Consider the following 26,726-nt stretch of genomic DNA (forward strand, 5'->3'; position numbering starts at 1 on the left):
AAATCTGAGCTTCACCACACATTTGAAATGCAGACACAGACAACTTTACAAACCGCTGCACATCAATTTTCAGATACGCAGTGTTAAAAAGGCATCTTTTGCTATAACCGCATGCTAAAAGTTGCCTTAAAACAGAATCAGGGTTATATAGTAATAAAACCGTCACAATACACATTATATATATTTTTCTGGTCTTTTTGGATTCCACTCGTTTTTCTGAGTATTTAAGCTCACATGTCAACATGCCCGGTGTTATTTTCTGTGGCAGCTCCTGCTTCTGTGCTTTATGTAAAGTTGAAGAGGACAAAAGCAGAGATAGCATATGGGTGTCATTGTTTTCTGTCCAAGGTCAAAGGTTTGACAGATGCCACACCTGCTGCTGGGTCACATACCACTGGCTTTTTCATGTTAACTGGCATCAATGAAACTCACCAACAGGACAATCAACCCTCCTGGAGAGAGTATTAGTTGGGTTAAGTTATTCAGTAAGATTTCAAGAAGCCATCTAGTTGTTGCTCATAATCTTTGACATATCCTTTGTTTTCATATCCAGCTCAGCATCTGGGTGTACGCGCTGAGCAGGAGCAACTATTTCTGTGAGAACAGTGGCTGGTTTCTCACCGGTGCTCCTAGGCACCGTCATCTGTCTCCACAGGCAGACATAAAGGGACAAGAGATTAACTCTTGCTGAGTCTTTGTATCTCTAATGATTCCTCCTGGCTTTTAAAAAGGTCATGCAATATCCCTGCACAAAACTGTGCCCTCACTTACTTATGCTGTTTTCTGTCACTGCAGAAGGTGAGAATCACTGAGCTGGAGTGTGGCTTCCTACAGAGCAAAGTAAAGCTTCATACATGCATGCACACTTTTTAGAAAATTGACAGAGACATGCAGCACACACATGCAAATTGAATTTTTGGACACTATGTGATGCAATGCATTGAAATGTCTTAAGAGAGCTCAGTACTCCAGATTCTTGTTTTTCTAAAGCACACTGCAGAAACGCACCAATAATTGTGTGATACCCCACTCATATAAAAGCTCCCCACATTTTAAATCACCATTGTTATTAGGCACATTTTCAGTCTGATCTAAATTTATTTATTTCCTTTAAGACATAAATTAAGGTTCGAAAAGGGCTCAGCCGGGATAATTTGTTGACTTCTTTGTTTTTAACTGGTAGAAACTGGTTGAGGAAAAATGTTTTCTCAGGAACTGGTGAAAAAGCTGCTTTCTTTCCTTCTTTGTGGTTCTTCTTTTTTAAAGTGTTTGTTTGTAAAACTTAACCACAAAACTATGAATTGCACAACCCCATGGCTTTTGCTGAAGAACTAAAGAGCAACGTCCCTGAACGTGGGAGGGGTAGATGTGTGGGTCAAATACTGGAATTTTGCCCTGGACACTGGGGTTCAACTTTAGCTCAAGCCAAATGTCAAGGCTTACCAATTACTCCTCATTATTCTCATATTTTTTCTTTAGCATCACAAACCCATGTTAGAGCATCTCTGGGGCGCATTGCTTTGTGTGAGACTACTAACAGAGATGGCTTTCTAGCAGGAGGTCACAGAAAAAGTCCTGTAATTAACCCTCACAACCTTAAGCCTTTGCGTGTTTTGGTAGTTTTAAATATTTTTATTTATATATAATTTCCTTGACCTCTAAAAAGAACCTGCAAAAGATCTGCATCATCATAAAAAAACATCTGGCTTGCCTCTCTGGGCTTCTCTTGGAGACTTAGTGGATCAACAGCTAAGAGGTAGATTACTTTGCAGGAAGAGTTTAACAAAGTTCTGATGCAAAAATGCTGATGTGATGCAAAAGGTGAGAAACTTTTTGTTGCAAAGTTTCCAGGGAATGATCTCAGTATAATTATAGAATAGAATAAACAGATAATCTGCGTCAGACGTTATTGTCTTAAAAAACACGGCTCTCCTAAATTTAAACCCCGGTATCTAAAAACAAAGTGTTTCAGCATGCGTCTTTGTGTTCATGCCTGTTGTTTTATTGCAGCCTAGAAAGCACTGAGGATTTGCTTTACAATACTCTATTGTCTCCGAGCCAACACTCAGCTTCCTGGCAGGCCTGAATCCATCCAAAACAGGAGCGTAGGTCCAGCAAAGACAGAGAGATCAGCTTCTTTTTTGTCCCTTTTAAACCTTCCATATATCACCTTCAGAGTCTTCTACAAACGCACATCTGGGTTTGTGGAGATCAGGAGTCTACCCTGTATCTGGTCTCTCAATCAGGAGCCAAGTGCAAAGTGAAATCACCCTTATATTTAACCATAGCTAATTTGTTTAAATGTGTTTATACTGGATGAGCTCATTACACTGACAGGCCGATGGCGATAGTGAGACGTTAACTGCTAAATGAATTTCAGCATCTGAAAGGAGTTTTAACTTCTTGGCGTCCTCTCTGATTTGCGAGAAAGCCATTTCCTGTGCAGAAAGCCTTCGTCTGTCTGAGACTTCTCATCCTGTTTGACTAGCATTCCTTCCTCTTCACCCCCTTCTCTTTCCTCCTCTTTTTCCCACAAGCTTTGTGTGTGTTTTTTGTGGGGTTTTTTTGGTCAGTTTGTCCTCTTTAATCCATGCATGAGCCCATTTCTGCCATAACTTGCTTGTGCAAGAATTCAAAACGTGATCTCAAACACTCCTGAGCAGAGACAATATTTTCAGCACAATAGTTTATGGTGCCTGACTTCCTGTTATTGCTCACTCCCTCTGTCTTCTGTTTCTTTTTTTTTTCCACTGCTCATCAGAGAGCCTGTGATACTTGTCAGTGGGAGCTGCTCAACCACTCAGATTAACACAGCAGTGATGAAACCTTGTCTCGTATCCGTCCGCAGTACCGTCTCCCTTCATCACATCTGCTTCTCTTCAAGCGCCTCCCCTTTACCAACTTCATCTGAGCTATCAGCTTCTCTCCCACAATCCCCCCTTTTTTATCTTGCTCTTTAACATTTGCAATGAGATCGTATTTTGCAGGTTTCAAAATGATTTTTCATTGTCATATATACATCATAAGGTAATCAGATCAGACATCTGGGCTTCTGTTTATCCAGTCAAATCTTTAGACTTTTCTTTTTTTTTCATTTCTGGGACTACAACAGCTGGTGTGAGTGATAAGTAGGCATTAGTGGACCTACGGGGATAATTTAACCTCTGAATCTCAGTTTAAAAGAGCAAAACTAGTGAGAATAAGAAGCACCAAAACTCTTCTAAAAAGTCATATTAAAGAGTTTGATGGATGTCAACTGAAGCAAAGGTTTAACAGATTTAAAGTAAAGAATTATTCTGTGTCTGCTGTGGATATATGTGTGAGATATGTGCTTTGTTAAAGAGCTGTTCACACAGATATCCCACACAATCACACACCTACCTGCAAACAGATAGTTGCATGCCCACATAAGCTTGGCCATGAGTGTATTTTTTCTCCTCAAAAAGCCACAAACCCACAGATGACATCTATGCAGATATGAGGAAATCTGAATAAAGGTCAGGGCGTGTGCATGTGTCTGTGTATTTGCTGCACATATCAGGTCATGTTTTTGATAAAGAGTTACTGCTTCCTGCCCAAAGGCAGGGCCAAAGATGCAGATGAGTTCAGACAGGAAGTAAATGCACATTAAAAAAAATAAAATAAACAAGAGCAAAACTTCTAGACATGTGCTCATATTTATAAGTATAACCTCACAGTGGCTGGACAGTGTGGGTACGGCCACTATAGTTTCTTATTAAAGCCTCCAGCCCTCCATGAGGCTCACACGTGCCTGTGACTGTGTCAGCTATTTCTGCTGTTTGAGTCGTTCTGCTTTATCACAAGCCTGATGAACAGATCTGCACGTTGTTCACACTCTTTCTTCTTTTCATTCCTCTTATGTTGAGTTAATGTTGATCCTTCTCGGTCAGGTTTTAGCTTTGCATTGCTTCACCTATAACATACATGCATAAGGCAGGGTTTCACACTTCCGAGGTCCTCCTACCACCTCCACCCACACCCTTCTTTCTCTCTCTCTCCTCTTCCTCCCCATCCCCTTCCAGTTCACTTGCCAGCAGCAGCAGCAGCACCAGCACGGATCCGCTACGCTGCTGCGGTGCACTGATGTCCCAGCAGAAACTTACGGTGCACGCCGCAAACCGAGCAGGATGAAAACGAAAATAGATGGTAACCTCGAATTTTTTTAGAATCCGCTCTCTGCGTTTTTTCCCTTCTTTTCTCTAAGGTAAGATTAATCGAGGGAGTTTGTTAATGGCTTTGTGCATGTGGCTTGAAATTTACCGAGAACTGCTAATGAGCCTGCGATAAGAACAGCAAAAGTTATAGCCGAGGTGCAGTTACGCGGTCTGAATAAAGTGTTCCTATGAATTTACGCTCCAGTGTGTGCGTTTTTAGGCATGCATTCAGTGTATGAGAAGAACAGCATGGAGCTGTTTCACTTTTGCGTCTTATTCAGTTGTAATAACCTGTTACACGCCTTTGTTCCAATGACAGAGTCCGTTTGTCTCTGCAAAGTAACAAAGAAACAAACAAAAAGCGCTATCCAAGCTTCACACCGTTCATATATTGCAGGTGTATCAATCCAAATGCAGCATCATTGTTCAGTAAACGTCTCTCTGTATCCCCGAGCTTGTCAGTCACTTCATTTGAAGTGACTTTTTGCGTAACTTTTTCTGTACATCCTCTTTAACAGCGTCACTTCCCACAAACTCAGAGGTGGTTTGTGTTTTTAATCAAATTAAAACAGAAGTGACTGTAAAGCCCTTAACGTGCACTGAGGTGGTGAGATTTTGTTTGGTTTAAGCGTTTTAAATCAATTGGTTGGTGTTCTCCTCCAGCTGAGCCACAGAACAACTGTCCCAGATTTGTGCCAGGTCTCAGATCACTGGGCTGGCAGCCTGTCAGGGAGCTGGCGTCACTGTTAGAGAGGCTGCCCTTCAACCATCTAAACAACTGGAGTCCTTTCAGAGGCTTGGGCCTGTGTTAATCGCTGACCTCTCTTGAGGATGGTGAGTGAACGAGGACAATGAACTAAACATGCTTTATGTGCTTAATAATTACTCCTTTAAACTGCCAGTTTAATATTTCATCAACTGCACCTTCTCATTGTGTTTGCTTGATGGAAGTTTGGCAGATTTCATTATAGCCTTTGTCAGGCGATGCTCTCAAAGAGAATCAGACGTGTTTGCACGTAACTGTTGCCGGGCCTTGTTTCCCCAGAGTTTTGTTGACCCAAGTCCCAAACATAAAAAAAGGAATTCATGAAACTAGTGACAGATGGCGAGTGTTAAACAAGGCCACAGTGACTGATGTGTTTGCTTACCCTGCAGTTGTTTTGCAGTGCTTTCCTCACAGTATTTGTGCACTAAAAAATAAGTTAGTGAACCCGTCGGGGAGTGTTAGTGTTGTTATCTTCAGTGTTTCTGCACAAGTTTTGTTGACTCAAGAGAACATCAAGGTACGCGACAGAGGAAGGAAAAGAAAGGTCATATACAAGTGAGCGCTTCCATGTACGCACTGTGATATCAGTTGAATCAGCGTAAACCCAGATGTCACACCTCTCAGTCATCACTGACAGAGTCAAATCATGTATAGTGCTCTTGAACGTGTGCAGCACAGACACCCTCATGGCAGGCTGTGAAGTGCATTGCCACGTTGCAGCAGTCGATCCTTGTAAAGTGAGCGCATGCTGTATTTTTGAGCTGTGTGTAATGGTCAGGGTGCTCTGACCTCAACCGCAGTTTGCTGGTGCAGTGCTCTAAGAGGACGACGGCCCTCCGGTCCAGGGGAGGAAGCAACTTCAGAGCTGATCCACTCTGACTCAGCCTTGCATCTCCATATACAACCCGTTCTCACTCCCAAAGCGTAACATTTTACGCTAGGTGACAAATCGTCACCATATTACGTTTTCGGCTACCCACCACGTTCCTAAATGACGACCTCGGAAAAAGAGGAAATATGAGAACCGTCTGGACTGAACCTACACATGTTCGCTCTTTTTCTTCAAATCGCTTAGAAACACGCTATTTAACATCATTAAAGTCCTGGTTAAGGTCAGGAATAAGGTTATGGTCAGGGCTAGGGATAAGGTTAGGTTTAGGGCTGGAATACAGGGCTGGAACGTCTACTACCGCGGGAGCGTCATTGCACTGGATTCCAGCCATAACCCGCCGCGTACCATAAGAACGCCGAAGGTCTCCTTTCGCGTTCCTCAGGAACGCCGCGGGACGTGACAAAACGTCGACATGTTACGCCTCGGGAGTGAGAACGCTCTGCCATATAAGTCTACATGCGACCATGTTTCGCTGCCAGCCTCTCAGATGTCTCCAGAGCCCATTTTTGCAGTTTGTGGGTCTGTGGTACCAGATGTTTAACTAACGCGGTAATTCCACTTGCAGCTGGGTGACTGACAGAGACAGGAAGCATGTTTGACAGTGTGTGTGTTTTTGTGACATAGGGAAAGACAGAGACAAAGGACAGTGAGATTAATTAAAGTGAAAGCCTAAAATAGAAGCCGAGGGGGACACACACTTAAAGACGGAGGTATAAATGTGCTTCTCATCAGCGTCCCCAGATCCTTTATTTGATGCACATAATTGATGGCGTCCGGTCTGCTCTCCCAGCTGCACGCTGTTCCCATTACACTTTTCAGACCTGCATGTTTGCCACTGTGTCTGCAATCAGCCCGGCCGCTCATGTGAAACAGGTTTGTTTACGGATGCCCGCAGGTTCAATTTAGGGATAATTAGCATGTTTAGCACATCTAAACGTCTTTCTGTGTGTTCCTAACAAGGCCAATTGTAGGACTGAAGTTTCCAAACTGAGTTTATGTGCCGGAATTACACTTAATTTTACATGGAGAGCTGAGCTGAATTACTGCTCACAAAGTCACAAGAGGGGAGGGGGAAGAAGATTATATAAAAGTCTGTTATGTACCTAGAAGAATTTGGCAGCTAGAAGAGCTGGAGAAACATAATAGCTGCACCATGAGAAGCTGTGATTGATTAACACACTTAGTAGTAATAATTCAAGGAGACTTTGTCCCTGTGTTTGCTTTTCATTTGCATCGATAGCGATTCATATGGTCCTTGTCAAACATCGCTAGGAACCTGAGTGAGTGCAGCACCGAGTTTGAGGCCAGTTCTACCAGTGCTTCTTATATGTACGCGAAAAGTTGTTCCATGATGCCAGTGTTTATGCAGCGTTTACTCTAGAGCAGGGGTGTGCAATTAATTTTGCCAAACGGGCCTCATGTGGAACTGGGACTGTTGTGGATGGCTGCACCAAAAATGCTTACATAGAGATAAAATTCATAATAAGCAGAATATTGAGGCAGCTATGACTGTGAATTGGGGCTATGTAAATAAAATTGAATTGAATTGAATTGAGTTCATTGATGCAGCCCTCCACAACAGTCCCAGTTTCTAATGTGGTTAACTTGGAAAAGTTAACACTCCAACCCTGCCCTAGAGTGACTGCTAGCTGCTCCACTCTGTGTGTAGTGGGAGGGGCACATAGAAACACAGGTGCACATTTGTTTAGTTATCTTTGCGATCATTGACATTAAATAATTGCCAAGCTTCTTACTTCTAAATTTAACCATCAGAACAAATTGACAAAATTGTTAACTTAACCCCGGCCTAGTTCTAAACCCAAACCTAAAACTTAGTCCGAATTCTCAAAAAGTCTTTTTCAATGGGTGTAGAAAGTGAGGACAGGCCATAAAGTTGTCTTTTTTTAAATGTCATTACTCTGCTCCCCACAAAGAAAGCTGGACATGTTTGGATCAGCAGTTTTTAGAAAGCTGCAAACCATTCTGCCTGTTCTACACAGCAACATGTTGAAGCCACAATCACACAGACACAAGCATTTACTGCAGCGACTGAATCTTCCTAACGTCCCTGTTTTCAAAACTCTGAGGTCATGAGTGCCTGCACGTGATGTGTTTATGGGACATCTGTAAATTTTAGCTCCAAAAACACAAGTTGCACTCTGCCTGAAAGGGTGCTCCACTCGTTCATATGTAATACTAATGTGTTAGGAAATAGGAATAAAAACAAAAAGCTAGTCATATTTTTTATTTTAATTGAAGGAATTCAAAAGTTGGGGATTTAATCTAAAACTCCCAACAGCACAAAGCAGTTTCCAATCCAACTCTTTCCAAGGCTGGTGTTGTCATCTACACTGCATGTTTGCCTCTGAGGTTAATGGTTATCTGTCACTCACCTTCTTGTGCTGCACAGGCCCAAATCACTAAAGCTAAGTATTATTAAGCTGAGCTGAGAGATCAGAAGTGGTCAAATCCCCAGACTTTCCCTCTTCTTGTATGAATGGATATTGGCTCTTTCTGCAAATATGTCCACTTTTTCCTCTGATTTCTTTCCCTTCTTCAGGTCAGTAAATGTTATCTGTTTCAAAATCTTTGTGCTGGAACTCTATCAGTAACCAAAAATGAATAGAAAGCGATCTTAGCTCAGACCTATGCCCAGCAAGCGTGGTGCCATCATCTTACTTAAGTTCTTCGATCACACTTCCAGATTGGCCCGGCAGCAGCCTCGGCTAGTAACTCCTGCAGCCTGTGCTGTTAATCCATCGCTGGCTGTGTTGTTGAAAGGTCTCGTGTTTGGAGATTACTAGTGCTCCTTTTGCCTTGGATTCATTCGTTCAGCAGGAAGGAAGACAGTCCTCTAAGTGTGTCCAGGAAAAACAGAACCTGGGGACCTTCGGATGTTTTTGGAGAGTCGTTTATTCAAAGAGCTGATTATTTCCCCACCTGTCGAGTCACTGCTTCAACATTAAACTAAATCAGATTCTAAACTACAAAAGTGTGTAAAGGGTAAGGAGGTGAGTCTAAGTACACTCTGTAAGCTCCCCGTCAGGTTTTATTTGTCAAGTTCGGTCACAGACTTCCCAGCAAATAATCCCAGCAGTGCAACATATTAGAGCTCTGATGCATTTATGTCTGCCTGAAAACTCCTTGTTTAGGGTTTGGTCTTGCGTGTAACTCTCATCTCTCTCCTTTTTTCTCCCTAATCTTTAGCTTGCCCCATGTGAACTGAATGAAAACCTACCTGGCAAACACTGAAGTCCTAAGTGGATTGAAGAAGGCTAGTAAGGGAGTCCGAGAGGGAGGGAAGACAGAAGGGATTAGCAGCTAATCCAGTGCACGGACAATCCTGAAGGAGCTTTATCGTTCTCCCAGAACGATGCAGACGAAACAGTTACTGGATTACACCGCTTTACTTTATTGCCCTTTCCAAGAGCGCATCAGCCTTCTTCTTTTGCTCTGATTGCTTTCGTTGGCTCTCAAAAGGTTTTACCTCTTGGGTGCACAGGGAACAAGGAACAGAGGACAAAGAAGCCGGGCGACAAGGCCTGGGGACAGGATGTCCTGTGGACAGTGTGGTGCCACACATGGATAAATCTTTTCAGCGGTAGACTGTGCATGGCAGCGGACGCTCTGTTTTTTGTTTGCTCGGACACTAAGGAAGACAAGTGGAGAACAGCGCAGTGGATAAGACACTTAAGACCCTCTCAGAACAAACACTTAATGCCAGTAAGCAATATCGGAAATGCAGCAGTGTTAAATTTCAGCTGTATTTTTTGAGTCTTTACAGAAAGTACCTGAAAGCTTGTGAACCTCAAGCAAGATAAAGCTCACTGACCAATAAAAGCAAAAGACTGACAATTTCCATTCAGTGATTCAGGATGCATGCATTTCATCACTGCTTGCCCCGTGTGCATGCAATGTTCATGGGTTGCTAAAGTGCGGTTAGAAACCACAGAGACCTGAGTAACACCTCAGGCACACACTCAAGTGTTTGTCTCAAATTTAGGCTAATTTAGGCTATCAGCAATAGTGAGAAGAGAAAGTACGTCAAGTGAAGGAATGTAGTAATATTTCTGTTATACCCTTTAATGTCTGCTGTTTGTTTCTGTGTAAAAGCCTCATAAAAGGGAAATTAAGCACACCTTCATAAGACTTCCTGGTGACACAATTCTCTTAATGTGTGCAAGCAAAATTTAAGTTCTTCAAGAGTAAACAAAGGATTAAATTAAGTGAAAGCACTATAAAAACCAGCCTGGTTTATTGTTTTCAAACAGCTGTCTGACAGCTGAGTGTCCTTTCAGCTGTGAAGTGATTTTCTTTTCTTAATTTGCTGAATAACTACTCAGTCAGCCTTATGCTCTCAGGCTGAGGTAACCAGAGGAAGCGTGGTTTGACGTTTATCTTTGTTATTTTGTCATCACCGAAATCTACAGTTGCGCAGTAGAAGTACGTTTGGTCATTTTGGACAAAAGCAGCGGTGAATGAGTGGAGACAGAGAGGGTGAAATAGACGGGGATGGCTCTACATTCATTTTGGCATCTTAGAGTGGAGATGTAAAAGGACGCCGGGGGCAGGCAGTGGATGAATAGCTGGCTGTGACTGTATTGAGAATTGATTATACACACATTCTCTGCTGACTGAACGACCACATATTTCTGTTCTCTCTCCTCGCTGTCCAGGCTTTTCAATTTTTCCTTCTTTTTTTTTTTTCCAGTGGACCCCAAACTGGATTTCAGACTTGACTGACGTGTAATCAGAGTCCAGGCGTTTCCATTCAAATTTTAAAGGGAAATTACGCAACTTTTCTTTGCCACTATGAGTCTTGGAAAGCTGCCAGGGATTAAAGGCCTTGTGTCTGGCTCTCAAGGGAAACGTCGCTTCAAGAGCGACCTCTCTGTGGACATGATCAGCCCACCGCTGGGAGATTTCCGCCACACCATGCACGTCGGTCGTGGCGGGGATGTGTTTGGCGACACTTCCTTCCTCAGCAACTACGGAGGCATCAGGGAGCCAGGAAGTCCAGACTCAGCGAGCAGCTCCAAAACAACAGGATTCTTCACACGCACCTTTCGGCATGTGCGCAAGACTTCTGGTCCGCGGCCACGAGGGGGTTCTCGCGATTTGTCTTCCCCGCCGCCAGATATCTCACCTATCATCAAGAATGCGATCTCCTTGCCCCAGCTGAACATAGACTCATCTAATGGGTGCCTGCAGAGGGTGCTGTTCCCCAGCTCCATCAGCTCAACAGATGATTCCTTCTGCACATATGGTGAGATAATACAGATAATCACTTCCAGCATGGGACTGGACTTATGTAAAGCATCTTAGCGGTGAGATTATCGTCATTAAAAGTGAGCAGAGAAAATGTAGAGGCGGCGATCATACGCAAATATAACGGTTTATTAAGAAGGCAGCAGCGTGTTATCTGAAAGAGTGTCACACGAGCTACGGCGGCACAGATTAATCGACTTCGAGCACAGACTGCGTGCGCTCGTGTTGACAGTGGGACTGCACAGTTGGCTGAAAAGGTCAAAGGTCACAATATAAGCCATTAGAAGCACTATCCATTTACAAATTGCTTGTTCCTGTTACGTCAGATAAACCTGTGAGGTTGTGACAGAAGCTTATTTTGAAACTTATTTCTGAAACCTCACAAATAAACCCAGCAAGATAACCAGAATTGTTACCTCTTATAATAATGAATATACTTTAGTCTTCAGCCCCTCCTTTATCTCACACACATTCTTGATCTTTTTAGTTTTTATTATCCAACAGAGGCTACAGAGGCTAGACTACATGTGTCAAAACATGCCTACGAACATTGCCTTGACATTTGAAGGTTTTGAGCGATTAAATGCCAAAAGGCACAGTATTCATAAAATAACAGGTGGAAACAAAATTAAAAGTTAATACATCATAGAATTAAAGATCAAACAGAGCAGGGAAGCTTTAAAAGAGAGAATTCCAAAGAAAAAAGCTCCACAAAAGTTTGTGGTGGTCAGAGGAGCAGGTGGTTTAAAGAGATCAACAGAGGGATCCCATGAGTATATAAAGGAGGGGAAGTGTGCAGAACATCAGAGAGAAAATAGGAATGGAGGTGCGATGCTATGGTGAGACTTTAAAGTAAGAAGCAGAATCTTAGACTGAGTGTGGTATTTTACAGGAAGTCGGTGAAGCTGTTAAAGGACTGGAATAATTAGTTCTATGAACGATGTTTTTGTATTGACACCAGCAGATGCATATTTTTAATCCTTTGAACTCTGTAGAGAAGTTTGTGTGGTCAGCCAGAGAGGATAGAACTACAAAAAACAATACAATATGTAACCAGAGCATGTTTTAGAGTAGCAGTGCTGTTAGCTGTGTGGATAGAGAATACCACATTTGTCCAGTCAGACGGACTGAATGTCGAAAAACTGCATCCTGTTGCTGAAATTGTAGTTATTATTTTTTACGACACATCAGCATCGTCTGGTTTTTTTTGTACTTGGTCTGACATTTGACATTTGACAGCCTTGATAAATGTGGAACTCGTGGTTTCGCCTCACCTCACATGGGACAAAGTTTTCTATTGTAGCATAAGAATGATTAGTATTGGCAGGAGGGGAACAAACCAAGGTGATTATATGAGTTTGACGTCATGATCTTCTAGTCTTTTAGAAGCTTTCCAATGCCACATTAACATCACAGCCAATTTGTGCTATTTTGTTGTTGAGATAGAAGTTCCTGCAAAAGGTATTTATATAGAAAATTAAATGTGATGCTCCAAAATAACCAGGCAGCGAGCCAGTATCTAAGCCATGCTGTCATATTCAAGATGAACTATGTTCTTCAAATTCAAACTGTTACTATGATACAATTTCTCATTGTCGTCTGAGCTCACTCTCCAGCAGACTTTGACTATAAATACAGAGGGTGAGGTTGCCCTTCTTTCAGCACCATTCCCACATTCCTCCAGGACAACCGGTAAACACGCTGGCATCTTCTGAATCATTTGGAATCACCAAGGCAACCCCTGTACACAATTAGGCCCATAAACACACACACTTACACATACACACAGCTGGTTTGGAAGAAAGAGAAAGACTCGCAGGGCTTTTCCTGTCATCTCTGTGTGCGTGTGCCTCAGTGAACGCCATAAACACACCATTCATTATATCTGCTGAGTGTTCAGAGCTTATCAGGCAGCGGTCTGCAGTGTGGAGACTGGAAATCCCCTTTTGCTCTCCAGATTTATTACCCACCTCATAAGGAATGCACACAAAGTTGATGATGTAAGCCATCAGAGAGAGAGTCAGTGAGCTAAGGCACGAGCTTTTTCTTATCAGTCTTGAATTCGCCCTCTGTTGTCATTTGCAAATATAGTTTTTTCACTGATGCTCTGCAGTCTGGATTTTTTTCTTAAACATTATTTCTCAAATTTTTACACATATAATTTAAAACTAAATCAATCAAACATCACCAGCACTTCACTAACGTTGCTGGACTTCCATTATAAAACATTTAACACCCTTCACTGCTCTTGCATTTCTGCTGACTGACAGTTAACAGTAAGTGATGGTGACACTAATTCACAGTGTTTACGACGGCGTGAGTTATCGTTGGTTAGGCACCGTGGAGCCTGACATTACCAGTGGGTTGTTACATGCTGCCCCCTTCTGGTCAGAGAGCTAAACTGCAGAACATAACCTCCAGCTCACACAAGAATTAAAGCTTATTATTATTTTTTTAACATACAGGCATTATTCTTTTTCTGATCGTGATATTCAGACTGCAAAGATAATTGTTTTTGAAGTAACTCAAAAAGTGTAAAAAGCAGCGAGGATCTGTCCTCACCTCACATGTGCATACATGGAAAGCTGGAGGCAGGACCAGCAGCAGAAGACCAACAGACTGATCAGAGTAGAGAGCAGATATGACACTGATCAGTATATGGCACTGCAGGGAGGAGCTGGAGGGGAGATGTGTTATAAAGCAGCTTGTAGTAATTGTAGGCAGATATAAGCAACTTAAGCAACATGTGGTCATTTCATGATCAGCTGAGGTTCAGCCTATGTTTGTTCTTGTTCGCAGATCAAAAAAAGGATTCGTTTGATTTGGTAATATAATTAATTCACATCTTTTTGTCTTTGTTTGCAGGTCTGCAGTCTGGGTTTGTCACTCTGCCGCGCCTCTCCCGCATCGACAGACAATTCCATGATGGAAACGCGCAGAAAGGCTCGGCACCAGACAGTGGCAGGCTAACACGTACGCGCTCGGACTCCCTCACTTCCTTCACTGTGGACCTCGGCCCTTCTCTCATGGCTGAGGTCTTGGGCTTGATTGACGACCCCAACCGCCTTCGGATATCCAATCACAGCCAAGAGGCAGGGGAGGAAGAGCAGGGTGAGGAGGGAGACGACAACAGCTCGCTAACAGAGACGCCCGTGCAGACCCCTCTAGTCACCTCACCTGACCTTTCCGTGTGCAGCGGGTCAATCGGGCAGGACACAAACAACAGGCGGTGCTCTGGTACGTCTGATTTGACAGAGGAGGAGGACAGGAAGTCTGTAAGGACACCGGATGCGTCCGCTCGGTCCCCTCATAGATCGGAGCCTGTCATGGAGGCAGAAAGGTTCCAGAAGGCTGCTGACGTGCTGTCCCGCCACTACGGTGGAGGATCCTTCACGAAGGGAGTGAGGAGGAGCAGTAGCGGTACAAACCAATCTATTTCCCAAAGCCGCGAAGCGTCTCACGAATTAAGTGAAGAAGAGGAGGAGATAAAAGTATAGATGTCAAAACTCTGAAACTGTCCAGCGACCTGGGTTCACGAGGGAGGAACGTGTGACTTTCTGTTCCTCAGAAACATCCTTCATCCTTTACACATGCATATACACGGAAATAACTGACCAGTACTCAGTCATGATGCCAGACTTCCCCCCTCTTCCTGGACAACACTGCTGTTGTGATATTAAACTGTCTATTTATTTGTTGCTTTTCAGTATACAGACAACTAACACTATGTAGTCATGATGTTCTGAAGCAAATTAAAAGAACAATAAAGAGTTCGCAGGGCTGAGGTGTCAAAGGGAAGCTGGGATTTAAAGGAACAAAGTAGCTGCATTATGTTTCAATATTAACACATTACAGTCCCTGTAAATAAATTTAACAGAAGGGATTGTTTTGTTTTTATTTTGTTTTTTTACAGGTTCAATTCTAATACTAATCCAAAGTCTATGATGACCTCCTGTAACAACTATAATACTCAGTAAACATGTATCAGTGTTAGACTCGATGTTGAATAAAGTGTGGGCTGGTGTAATAAAAGACTGATTTAAAACATGAAATATCTGCTTACATTATCCATTAATGATGTAATCCCACTCCCACTATTAGTCTGTCCTCTGGATTTCCTTATCTTAATGTTTTACTGCAAACATAAAACGTGGCTGATCCTGATACAATGCAGCTCAGTCTACTGTGATCCTGCCTCATAGACTCTGATTGGCTCTGTGAACAGTCATGAGTCAGACTGTAAATCACTTTGACTCATGACCTACTTTGAGAGGGGATGGTCTGCACCACTACAGTGGCCGGAGTCAGCTTATTTACAAGTCCTGTTTAAATGTGATAAAGTGCTGCACAACGTCAGACATCGGTGATAATAAATAAGAAACTCTGAGAAGTGTTTCAGCTGTGCACCCTGCCTCATATACACTAAAGGTGACAACGCTTCTACAAAAGAAGTGTGTCTGAATTAGAGGGAGACAGGTGGAAACAGAACATGCAAGGAGCAGAGATAGTTAAGGCAGAGGAGTTTAAATACAACCATCCAAAGAAATGGTCAGTGCACAAGAGAGGTGAAGAAGAGAGAGCAGGCAGGGTGGAGCAGGTGGAGACCTGTGTTAGGGATGATGTGTGACAGAATGATAGCAGAAAGAGTGAAAGCAAAGGTTTATAAGATGAGAGTAAGATCTGCTGTGATGCTTGGTTTGGACACAGTGGCACTAACAAAAAGACAGGAGGCAAAACTAAAGACATGAAGAAGAAGAAAAACAAGAAAAAAAACACCTGTGCATCCTTGATAATAACTCCTCCACAAACCTCCTCTTTTATCTATCTTCCAGATTAATTTTAGGAACTGATACATCCTTCAAGGTTGTGTACTAAGCCTGACTTCTGGTCTGGTTTTTATTTGGAAGAAGTAATGTTGAGGCTGCTGCAGCCTCTCTTGGTAAACCGTAATGGAGCTGCATGTCCGGCAACTTCATTGTATGCATTAATTAACAATCATAATCTCTTAATCTCTCAATTTTCATTTATTTGAAAACAGTTTATGATTTTTTGTCACTTAAGTAAATGTTTAATAGTGAATGTAGTAGACCGATTCTTTGGGTTCAGTCATGTCTTCGACAACTCTGTGTTCACCACGCTTGTTGCAAAGACGTGCAAAAGCACACCTGAAAATGTGTGTGCAAAACTGAATTTAAGACGAATCCCTCAAAAACAGCAAAGCTCTGCAGCTGCACAGGTCATGTGGTGATAGAATAAATACACTGGTATGTGTAAGTAAATTTTTTTTGTCAGCAAGCGAGCTAAAATGTATTTAGCTGCCAAATGGAGATTATCAGTGTGATTAAATGAGTTTGTTAGGCCAGCTAGAAGCCTGCTGGACACTCCTAGGTGAGGTGTTTCAGATATGTCCCATCAGGAGGAGCCGCTGAGTTAGAACTGTTACATCTTTTGGCTGGCTTGCGAAATGCTTTGGGAGCATCAGTAGCATCAGGAGCATGAGTAAGACCAAATTTTCACTCGGTGCTACCTCAACACTCAGCATAACTGCTGTTACAGTCGATCTGATGTGCTTGCTTTGCCTACAAATATAACAATGACAACCCTCAGATCAATGTATTTTCTAAAACTACCTTACATAATAACCAGTAAATAGCCGAGCCTTAGTTTAGTTCAGATTAAACATACTATGAAGAACAAAATGGGACATCATTGAGAGCCGCATTTCTTCATGGGAGACTTCATTTACTCACTCATACACACATGAATCTTTTTCAGGAGGGTTCCAACCATTAAAGACAAACTGGAGCTACAATCCGTGTTGTGTACCAACTTGAAACCATTTGTGGTTGATTTTATAGATCTCACTAAAAATAGGATGTATGCCATTCAAATGCAATAGTATGCCGATTGCAGTGGAGAGTCAGATGATATAACCAAACACGACGTCAGGTATAGAAGCTATTGATGCATTTGATGCCCAGAGTGGACACCAAACATACATAAATATAAAATTTATTTAATCCCACACTGGGAAATTCAGTTGTTACAGCAGCACAACTGACAGCTAGAAAAGTGAATTGGAGATATATTATATCAGCGCATTAAAAAAAGCCAAAATCCTATAATATTTACAGATGGTTACTATATACAGTAAAATACAACATTTTTTTAATAGTGATAATTATATACATGAATTTTTAAATAGTATTATCACCTCAAACAAAGAGATGCCTACTGGGTTTAGGCTCTTTAGGTCACCAGTTACCCTGGACGTCTATGGCTCATGTGTCTTGTGATAATTACTTTGGTCCTAAAATAGAGTCACTTTGTTGGTATAAATTAAATTAAATCAAATTTTTAATGCTGGGAGGTCAGTTTCTTTATCATAATTATGCAAATTCTCCTGACAATTGATCAACAACCACTGATCAAGGCCCACTGATCAAACACCACTGACCTCCCAGTCCATTGTTCCTTCTGTGGGCTGGTTTCAGTCATTGGGGAAACCTGCAGTCAGCTGAGACTGAAGGAGTCACTTGGATGAGTGATGAAACGTTTCTCCCACTGAAAACGCTGCGTCCAGACTAGCACTGAAGTGTTTGTCACACCTTCTGCAAATACCACCTTTTCCACAGAATGCTTCAATGAGTCTGGTAATGCTTGAAGCATGACGGCTTAATCTGGTTCATTTTTCAGATGTTTCTTAGTATTACTGTTTCATCTGAAAGCTGGCAGAGCCTGTTATCACGCCCCTTTGCCCACATAGTGTTTTTCCAATTTTTCAACAATAAATGACCTTTGGACTGCTCTTATGTCTATTTGCCCCCGATAGTAAAAGACTTAAAAAACAGGTTTAAACCCAGGTCTATAAGGTCTGTGTGATTTGTTTTAATCATTGCTTGTTCGATTTTTTCCACTTCTCTTCAAATGACCTCAATTCAATTTAATTCAGTTTCATTTATACAGTACCAACTCAGAACAACAGTCGCCTCAAGGTGCTTTAAATTTATATTGTAAGGTAGACCCTACTATAATACATGGAGATGAAAACCCAACAATCACATGACCCCCTATGCACAAGCACTTTGGCGACAGTGGGAAGGAAAAACTCCCTTTTAATAACAGGAAGAAACCTGCGGCAGAACCAGGCTCAGGGAGGGGCGATCTGCCGTGACCAGTTGGGGTGAGAGAAGGAAGACAGGATAAAAGACATGCTGTGGAACAGAGCCAGAGATGAGAGAGGTGACTGAAGAAGACATACTCAGTGCATCATGGGAGTCCCCCAGCAGCCTACACCTATTGCAGCATAACTAAAGGAGGATTCAGGGTCACGAGGTCCAGCCCTAACTATACGCTTTAGCAAAAAGGAAAGTTTTAAGCCTAATCTTAAAGGTAGAGCTAGTGTCTGTCTCCCAAATCCAAACTGGAAGCTGGTTCCATAGAAGAGGGGCCTGAAAACTGAAGGCTCTGCCTCCCATTCTACTTTTAAATACTCTAGGAACAACAAGTAGGCCTGCAGTGCGAGAGTGAAGTGCTCTAATGGGGATATATGATACTATAAGGTCATGTGAGAAGCAGGATTTTAAATTCAGTTCTGGATTTAAGAGGGAGCTGATGAGGGGAAGCCGTATAGGAGAAACATGCTCTCTCTTTTTAGTCCCTGTCAGTACTCGTGGTGCAGCATTTTGGATGCATACATACAAGTGTTTTTAACTGTGGATCATATCAGAATACTTTATTAATCCCGAGGGAAATTTGGGTTAATTAGGGATATTTCAGGTGATTTGAGATAGTGGACAGAAACAGCAGGCATGGTTGGCAAGTTTTAGCATGTCAGACAGAAATACTTTTCTAAGTATTTTTATGTACTAATGATTTTATCTGTCTCTTGTTTATGAGTCATCTGCATGAAGGAGAGTTTTCTTTAGCTTCCTCTGTTGTGCATTGTGGTCTATTGGAAGTATTCCCTCATATCTTGTCAGATTCCTATTTATTCCAATAAGTAGAGCAGCCACCTGTGAGAAAAGATAAAATCTGTGTGTGGGTGTGTGTGTGTATTTGCCTTCAATAACAAGTTGAAAAGGTAAAACCAAGCGAGCATAAATGTAGGATTTAACGCTCTATGTCACCTCCATGTTTCCAGTAAATATTGTATCTCTTACTATAATTCCTTCTTGGAGAATAGTACCTGTTTCACTTGGGCTGCACTCAGCCTACAGTTTTTTTGTTTCCAGATAAATCTTGCAATCAAGTCCCTGTCGCATTAGTTCACACCATAAAACCAAAACCCAATTGGTGGTATTTTAAAATCAAGTCTAACTAGCCTTACAGGTCTCAGTATCAAACAGCAACAAACGCGGGGTTTTCTGTAAGTTGCAAGTCTTGACTTGAATTTTGTTTCTCTCTCTTTACCTGTTTTCATCGCTGAATGGCCGGTTTTATGTACAATTAGTTTTCCTGGATCACTGCACACAGTTCCGTCAAAAGAAGGTAGGAGGGATTTGTTAAGGTAGGGAGTTAAATAGTACCTCAGATCTCAGATAAAGCAGACCTGAGGAAAGGAACACAAGGTGAGTCCATGCTACAGAGCTTACAGAATACGCTTTCAAATATATGATTCAAACTGAATCTTTTCATTTTATCATTTTGAATAATGTGAAGCTGCCTTTAGGTCTAAATGATACTAAAAAGCTGCCTGAAGTCACATCAGTAAAAAGGAGCACTGTGAGGATGTTGTTTGGGCAAATTTACTCAGCGGGGTAAATCAGAAAAATGCTGATGTGAGAGAAAAGCGCAGAGTATTTTCTACTAATAATGCGCTAATTTGTTAACAAAGATGCAGTCAGTTCGTTTCAGTAAAGAACTACAATCTATGAAGAAATCAACAGCAAATCAGCGGATCAAACACGGTGGTGGAGCAAAAGAAACAGTAAAGGGTTCTCTCTGAAACACGGCAGTCAGATAAATGAGAGGCTGATGAAGCGGAATTGAAATGATTTTGAAAAAGGGGTTATATTTACACACCGGTGCATATTTACACACTGGATCTTATAATAGTGAAGTGCATTTGTCATGCGTTTCATTTTTAAATAGCTTTTATTCCTGTTACTGCAAGATATCTGTGTTTCTTTCTCTTGTATGACTCTGCAGCTCAGATGGAGGAGACGGCAGCTGACAACAAGGTAAAGGAATTTCACCGATGTCCTTATCTCACAGTTACATCGTCGTGGTAATAGGATTTTCTGTCACTTTGAGTTTTGGATTCATCTTTTATTATCATTCTTACATTTTTAGTTTAACTTTTATTTTATTTTGCTTCAGTTCTTTCTTTTTTTTTGACTTGTTCCCCTCACTGTTCTGTGTTTGCACCTTTGTCCTCCTGTGGTCCTGTTTATTTGGGATCTTGTTTAGTGTTAGTCTTTGTGTGTCAGTGCACTTGGCTCTTGTTTATTTCTACTTCCACAAGTTACTTTGGTGGCTCGCGTTCGTTTGTTTCTCCTTTGTGATTGTTCTGCATGCTTTCAACTGTGTGAAATTACTTTCACAGCTTCTGTCTCTCATTCCCCATCAGCCCTCATTGTCACAAACACTGTGTACGGTCCCTCGTGTGCTCTCCAGAAGGAGGTCCTTGTTATTCATCACTGGCTTTTGTCTTTGTTTTTGTTAATGTTGGGTTTTTTTTACTGGTTTTTAAAGGCTCGCTTACTGTTGGAGCAGTTCAGCCTGCATGCCACATTTGGATGCTCACCTCCACATTCCACACACCTGTTGTGACCTGCATTTGGTTTATGGTGTCAGATTTGTCACAAACAAAAATGTCACTAAACAGAGTCATAAATACAGGATTCTAAACAAGACTATGTAGTATTTTCTATGTAAAGATTTAGTAGAAAATGGCATCCTGTGTAAATAACAAAGTCACACCAACCTGGTGTGTGTTATAGTTCAGGTTTCTCTGTTCATGTTTAGATAACCAGTTTTGGCCTTTTTATACAAAGAAAGAAACATAATCTTTATAGGATGCAGAGTAAATGTGAGTTTACATCTAATGTTTCACTCTGAACACTGAAATACTGGTGGAAGTAATGCTCAGGATTTAGAAAGTGATTAAGTGTAATGATGTGGGCGTTTGTTGTCTTTGTCTGAAGTCCAAACCTGTTGGGCTGTCTGTAAATAAAACACACCTAACTGTTTTAGTCTGAAATCCTACTGTGATATGAGTGGTTCTAGATTTTTATCATCTCATATTTAAGTTATTTTATTTTTCATTCAAATGAGCATTTATTAAATATACTTGAACCTCTCTTTTTCATTTCAGATTAAAATGTTTTGATTGAATGTTTTGCCCTATAATAGAAGAACAGAATAGCTCTTTATTGTCATTGTACATGCACAATGAAATTATGGAAAAACACACTGTAACTCTTTTCTTAGTGCCTTCTAGCGAATGATGCTCATGAAGCTCAACAACCAGAAGAGAATGAGGAAAAGGGCAAGACTAAAACTACGTCTGAATCAGTTGCAGATAAAGACAAAGGTAATATTTTTAATCAGAAGCTTGGATTTTATAGCTTATATTTGCATTTTAAACTTACTGATTTTGTTTGGTTTGTTTCAGAACTGCCTGAGCTCACAATTGTGTTACTTGGTGACACAAATTCCATGGAGATTGGGCCAAACAACATTTTACTTGACCACGAAGAGAAATCCAATGTGGATCAGTTTTCATCCAAGTTGTATGATATGTGTGGTCGGCAAATCTCTGTCATTAATATGATCGGTCTCCAAAATGTTGCTAAAATCCCATCAGATCAGGCATTTCATGTCTTTCTCTTACTGGTGCCATATGGTCTGCATTGCAGCCATTACAGCTCAGGGATTCAGTGGCTAGAAAAGACGTTTGGAGAAGGATTTCTTCCTTATGTAATGACTGTTGTAACTCGTGAGCCAGATGAAAAATGTGAAAGTGCACTGGCAGACCTGAAAGCTAACAGTGGTTTGACCGAAAAAAGATTCCACACATGTACAAGAAATATGACAGATGAAGATGAGATAATAGCTCTGTTAGAGAAAATAGATATCATGGTCTCTGAAAACAATCCCCACTGCTACAGTGGACTGATGTGTGATGAAGACAAAGACGAGGATCATCTGCAGCCAAACAAAAAAGAGGATGAGATCAGATCTTCAGGTTATCAGCATAAACAAAAAGGTGAGATGTTATGAGGGAGAGAACTTAATTCACATAAATACAGGTTTTTATGTTGAATGTTGTTGTTTTTATTTTACTTTTAATGCTTTTTATTGTTTTTCCCCCTGATTTTTGCTCTTGGCTTTCCAAAAATATTTTTATTAACATCCAATTCCCAATTACTGTAGAAATTAGCAGTAGATGTAGTAGAAGTTTTATGTTATTAACTCCATAACTGGTTTTCTTGAATGTTTACAGTGACCATTTCGTTTTAACAGGATTTACCTCATGTCAGCAAAATGCCCCCAACTATATATCAGATCCCCTCATTGTAGGAGTCAGTTTCTTATTCCTTAGTTTAACATTTGAGGCACTGGTTTATAGTTATTACTTTGAATACATAAACCAAACAATCCTCACCAGTTACTACCAGAACATATAGCTTTTAAATAGAAACAAAAACACGAATAACATGCCTTCACATAGAAATAAAAAAATATAGCTTCCCAATCCCACTAACACTTTCTTCCCTGAGAAGCTCATAAGAGTTACTCAGTCCAGGATCAGGATAATTCATTTAACTGTTCAATGACGCAGCTGTTACAGTAGTCCATGAACATGGGTTTTCTGGGTTTCAGGAATATCTATTACGCTGTAATTAAATATTTTAGTGGAGAAAGTGGCCTTTTGTATTTGTGGCTATTGGTAGCTGTCAAAGCTGAGCATTGGTAATTATGGCTACTGGATCCTGTCAGGGGAATGCCAGTGGCGGCTGGCTAAGGAGGTCGTGCCCCGCCCCCACCCAGCTGCTTCCAGGTTGACCATCTCAGGGGAAGACCCCCCATTTTCAATGTTTGTATGGGTGTCAAGCACACACAGTGTTGCTGCCAGACCTAGACTCCTGCGAGCACTGCTGCATAATGCAGATTGTTGGAATGGTGTTGGCAGCCTGAAAAGCCATTGCTTGTGTTTCTGACACGACAGCGAAGCCTAGTGGTGAATCCAGCTCAGCTGCTGCTTGCAGGGTGGACATAGTCAAGGACACGGAGGCTCATTTTCCTCCTAGACTCTAAAGAAGGGCACAGAAAAGATGAGGAGGAGGATATTAACAAACATATCCTTGGAGATGAAAATTAGGTGGATGAGGAAGATTCCATTCTTTTTTCCCTACAACTATAGGCAGATCACACTACTCAGCCTTCCCAGGAAGGCCTGTGCTAGGGTACCAGAGAGGGGAGTCCATCCATTAGTTGAACCTCAGATTGAAGAACAAGTCATGGAATGCTAAACCAGCTCTTTGTCCTCTCTGGGCTGTTTGAGTGTGTATGGGAGTTTTTCCAACCACTTTACATGTGCTTTGTAGACTTGCAGAAAATAAGTCACCATGTTGAAGGATTCTGTGGTGGGTACTTTCGGAGTATGGGTACCTGGCCCATTCTTATGAGCCTTTCGGTCCCTGCACAATCTCAGTGAGACCCTAGTTTGCATTACCAACAGTAAGTCATTTTTATGAGGCCATGGTTCTTAGCTGGAAAAGGGTTAGTGCCCAGGGATGAGTTGCAGCCCCAAGTGGAAGTGTTTAAGTTTCTTGGAGTGTTGTTCACAAATGAGGGGAACAAGAGAACTCTATGGATCCCAAAAAGTTGATTCTGTTCATCTGGGCATAGGATTTTCAGTGGGAGAAATGTTTCGTCACTCAACAAAGTGACTTCTTAAGTCTCAGCTGACTGCAGGTTTCCCCAATCGTATAAATAGTATATTGGGGAAGATTGGGGAAACCTGCACCCAGGACCAAGGAGAGGGAGGTCTGGGCTTCACTGCATCTTGGCCTTGGACTGGACTGGTTAGATCTAACTGAATGCAGGCAACCCCACAAATAGAAACTGAAGATGGCTGCATTAAAGGCCTGGCAGAGCATCTCAAGAGAGGAAACAGCATTTGGTCCATGTTTTTTAGAGTTCAGTCAGTCATTGACTGCAATGGATTCTCATCCAAATGATAAAACAATCCTGATCTAAAATGATGTCATTCTGTCCAATTAATTTTGAGTCTTTGAAAACGGAGGCTTATGAATAAAAATGGCTGTAATTCCTAAACAATTAACACAACCTTTTTTGTAAAATCCCTTTAATTAAAGCTAAAAGTCTTTGCTTCCATCACATCTTGATTGTTTGATTTAAAATCCACTGTGGAGGAGTATAGGGGCAAAACTACAAAAATAGTATCTTCATTTAACTAATTATGGAACCACCATTCCTAATTATTTAGAGAACTTAATTAGCTCCTGATATGGTCGACATGGGTCACTTCTCTCAGTTAGGAACTTTAAGTGAAACTGTTTGTGTTTGTCTGAATCTGCATGTATGTAAACTTACAGACTTTTTTTTACACTAATTTTACTAGTTGGCTACACAATGCTTCCCCCAGCAAATTTACCTCATTATGCATTTCAAAAAAGTTCATGAAATACTTTTGCAGCAGTTTGACTGTTTATTTACTCATTGTACAGATTATATCGGATATGTTCTTTAATTTTTCTTATATATAATTGTGCTGCTACTATAGTGTATTATACCATTATTGAAATGTATTTTGTCTTTATTATTATTACTTTTAGAACTAGCCTCTGCTCTTCGACAGTCGGCCTCTGCTGTTGGACGATCAGCATCTGCTGTTGGACAGTCAGCCTCTGCTTGTTGGACAGTTGGCCGCTGTTTTTGGACGGTTGGCCGATGCAGTTGGGCATTTGGTCGCTGTGGTTGGAAGGTTGGCCGCTGCGGTTGGACGGTTGGCCGCTGTTTTTGGACAGTCAGCCGTTGTGGTCGTGCGATGAACTGCTGCCTTTGGTTGGCCACCCGCTGCTGCTGGGTGGTCAGCCACTGTGGCTGGGCATTCAGCCGCTGCTTTTGGAATTTCAGGCACTGGTTTTGGGCAGTCAGCCGCTGCTACTGGAAGGTCATCCGCGGATGCTGGAAGTTCATTCGCTGGTGTTGGATGGTCAGGCGGCATTGTTGGGACTGTATGCCACTGCTCTAATATCTTGTTTATATTTTAAAGACCAAATTTCCAAATGCAGAATTTGCTTTAAACAGACTAAATTGTTCCCGTTTTGATCTAGATTTTGTATTATATATGATGCGATATTGTGTCCACCCAGTAGTAATCTATCCCAGTTGAATTTTTGTGCATTTTCATTGTGTTTTTATGTTCATTTATCATAATGTCTGCTTCCTTGTTGCCCAGGTCACTCGGGAAACTAACTTTTTAAATCTCAGGGAATTTGTTTATCAAAAGAAATCATTGAAATTACCCAATGGGCAGAAATTACAACTGCGATAATGATGACTAGCTCCCCTATTTATCTGGAAAGTTTTTTTCCTAATATCATCACTTTAATTATGTAAATTTCCCCCTGAGACATTATGTCCTCTGTAGTTGACACAGATAAACAGAGAGGTGCGTTTTTTCCCTCAGTTCTTAAGAGGTTAATAATGTTAAATCATATACAAACACCAAAAGATTTTGGTTTAATCGAATATATAAAACAATATATTTGTAGATTTGGAAAAAAATGTGCGTCATTGAGTGTTGTAGTTTCCTAACTCCTTTACTCTGCAGTCTCTAAACAAAGGCCGTGTGAGACTACATTTTAATAGCGCCATATGTGATTTCAGTCAGTAGAGGGCACTGTTTACTGTTAACTTATTTGTAGTGGCTCAGCATACAGACAACTAATATTATACAATCATGAGTTAATTTACAACAGCAAGATGCACTCCAACAACACAAACCTTCACCAAGGCAACTCACTGTCAGGGCAGTACTTACTATTAAGGGAATAGTGCTGTATTTTGTATATTTTCATTGTGTTTTCTTTGATATTTTGAAACCTTTTTCATGTGAATATATACATGCATGACATTTATTTCATTCTTTAATAAAATTCATTTAAATGTTTAATAATAAATATTAAAAGTATGCATGAGAATTCTACATGTATTCAAACTGTTATGTATCTAAACACTGATAATCTGTTACTGTTGTGTACATAACAAAGTCATAATAAAATAAATGTTACCAAAACAAACAAAAGTTGCACAATTTTAAGCCTATTTTTAAAAGATAAAAGAAATTTTATGAATGTTTCACCTTATTTAATCCTACAGAAGAGGTCAGAGGTTCAAAGTAACAATATAATTAGAATAATTCCCTAAATGTCTGTATGTTGTCAATACAAATGTCAGTGAGAAACATAGATTTAACTAGCTATAGCAGTTTTTTATCACTTTGACAGTCTATTGACTTTGAAGGAGAGGTCAGAGGTCAAGTGTGACATGATATCTGAAGTCTGCATATGGCCAGGGACTTGCAGGGGGTGTGAGCACCTGCCCATTTCCTGATGGGTGCCCCAAGTGCCCTTTTCATGAGGCATTT

At 41.2% G+C, this 26,726-nt stretch overlaps 2 protein-coding genes across 8 annotated transcripts; both read left to right on the plus strand.

Annotated features, from left to right (window-relative positions):
- Positions 1 to 4,043: 4,043 nt before the first annotated feature.
- Positions 4,044 to 15,153, plus strand: cdc42ep1b (CDC42 effector protein (Rho GTPase binding) 1b). Of its 7 annotated transcripts, XM_085270535.1 has the most exons (5): positions 4,044 to 4,225; positions 4,839 to 5,009; positions 9,041 to 9,556; positions 10,545 to 11,099; positions 13,967 to 15,153. In XM_085270535.1, the coding sequence occupies exons 4-5, from the start codon at positions 10,646 to 10,648 to the stop codon at positions 14,596 to 14,598; spliced, it is 1,086 nt and encodes a 361-aa protein (XP_085126661.1). In that variant the 5' UTR covers positions 4,044 to 4,225; positions 4,839 to 5,009; positions 9,041 to 9,556; positions 10,545 to 10,645; the 3' UTR covers positions 14,599 to 15,153. The 7 variants fall into 7 exon arrangements, with proteins under 7 accessions (XP_085126661.1, XP_085126662.1, XP_085126663.1 ...); XM_085270536.1 differs by having other exon boundaries at positions 9,041 to 11,099; XM_085270537.1 differs by lacking the exon at positions 4,839 to 5,009.
- Positions 15,154 to 19,572: 4,419 nt separating this feature from the next.
- LOC146575698 (uncharacterized) lies at positions 19,573 to 26,363 on the plus strand. The gene is made up of 5 exons (XM_085270534.1): positions 19,573 to 19,591; positions 20,252 to 20,283; positions 21,536 to 21,638; positions 21,720 to 22,313; positions 24,910 to 26,363. Exons 2-5 carry the CDS (start codon positions 20,257 to 20,259, stop codon positions 25,326 to 25,328), a joined length of 1,143 nt encoding a protein of 380 aa, XP_085126660.1. The 5' UTR covers positions 19,573 to 19,591; positions 20,252 to 20,256; the 3' UTR covers positions 25,329 to 26,363.
- Positions 26,364 to 26,726: the final 363 nt, after the last annotated feature.

Source organism: Mchenga conophoros, linkage group LG4 (assembly GCF_057382185.1).
Source record: "Mchenga conophoros isolate Kocher_MC1m ecotype Shallow Benthic linkage group LG4, M_conophoros_male_GT1.1, whole genome shotgun sequence".
Lineage (NCBI taxonomy): Eukaryota > Metazoa > Chordata > Actinopteri > Cichliformes > Cichlidae > Mchenga > Mchenga conophoros.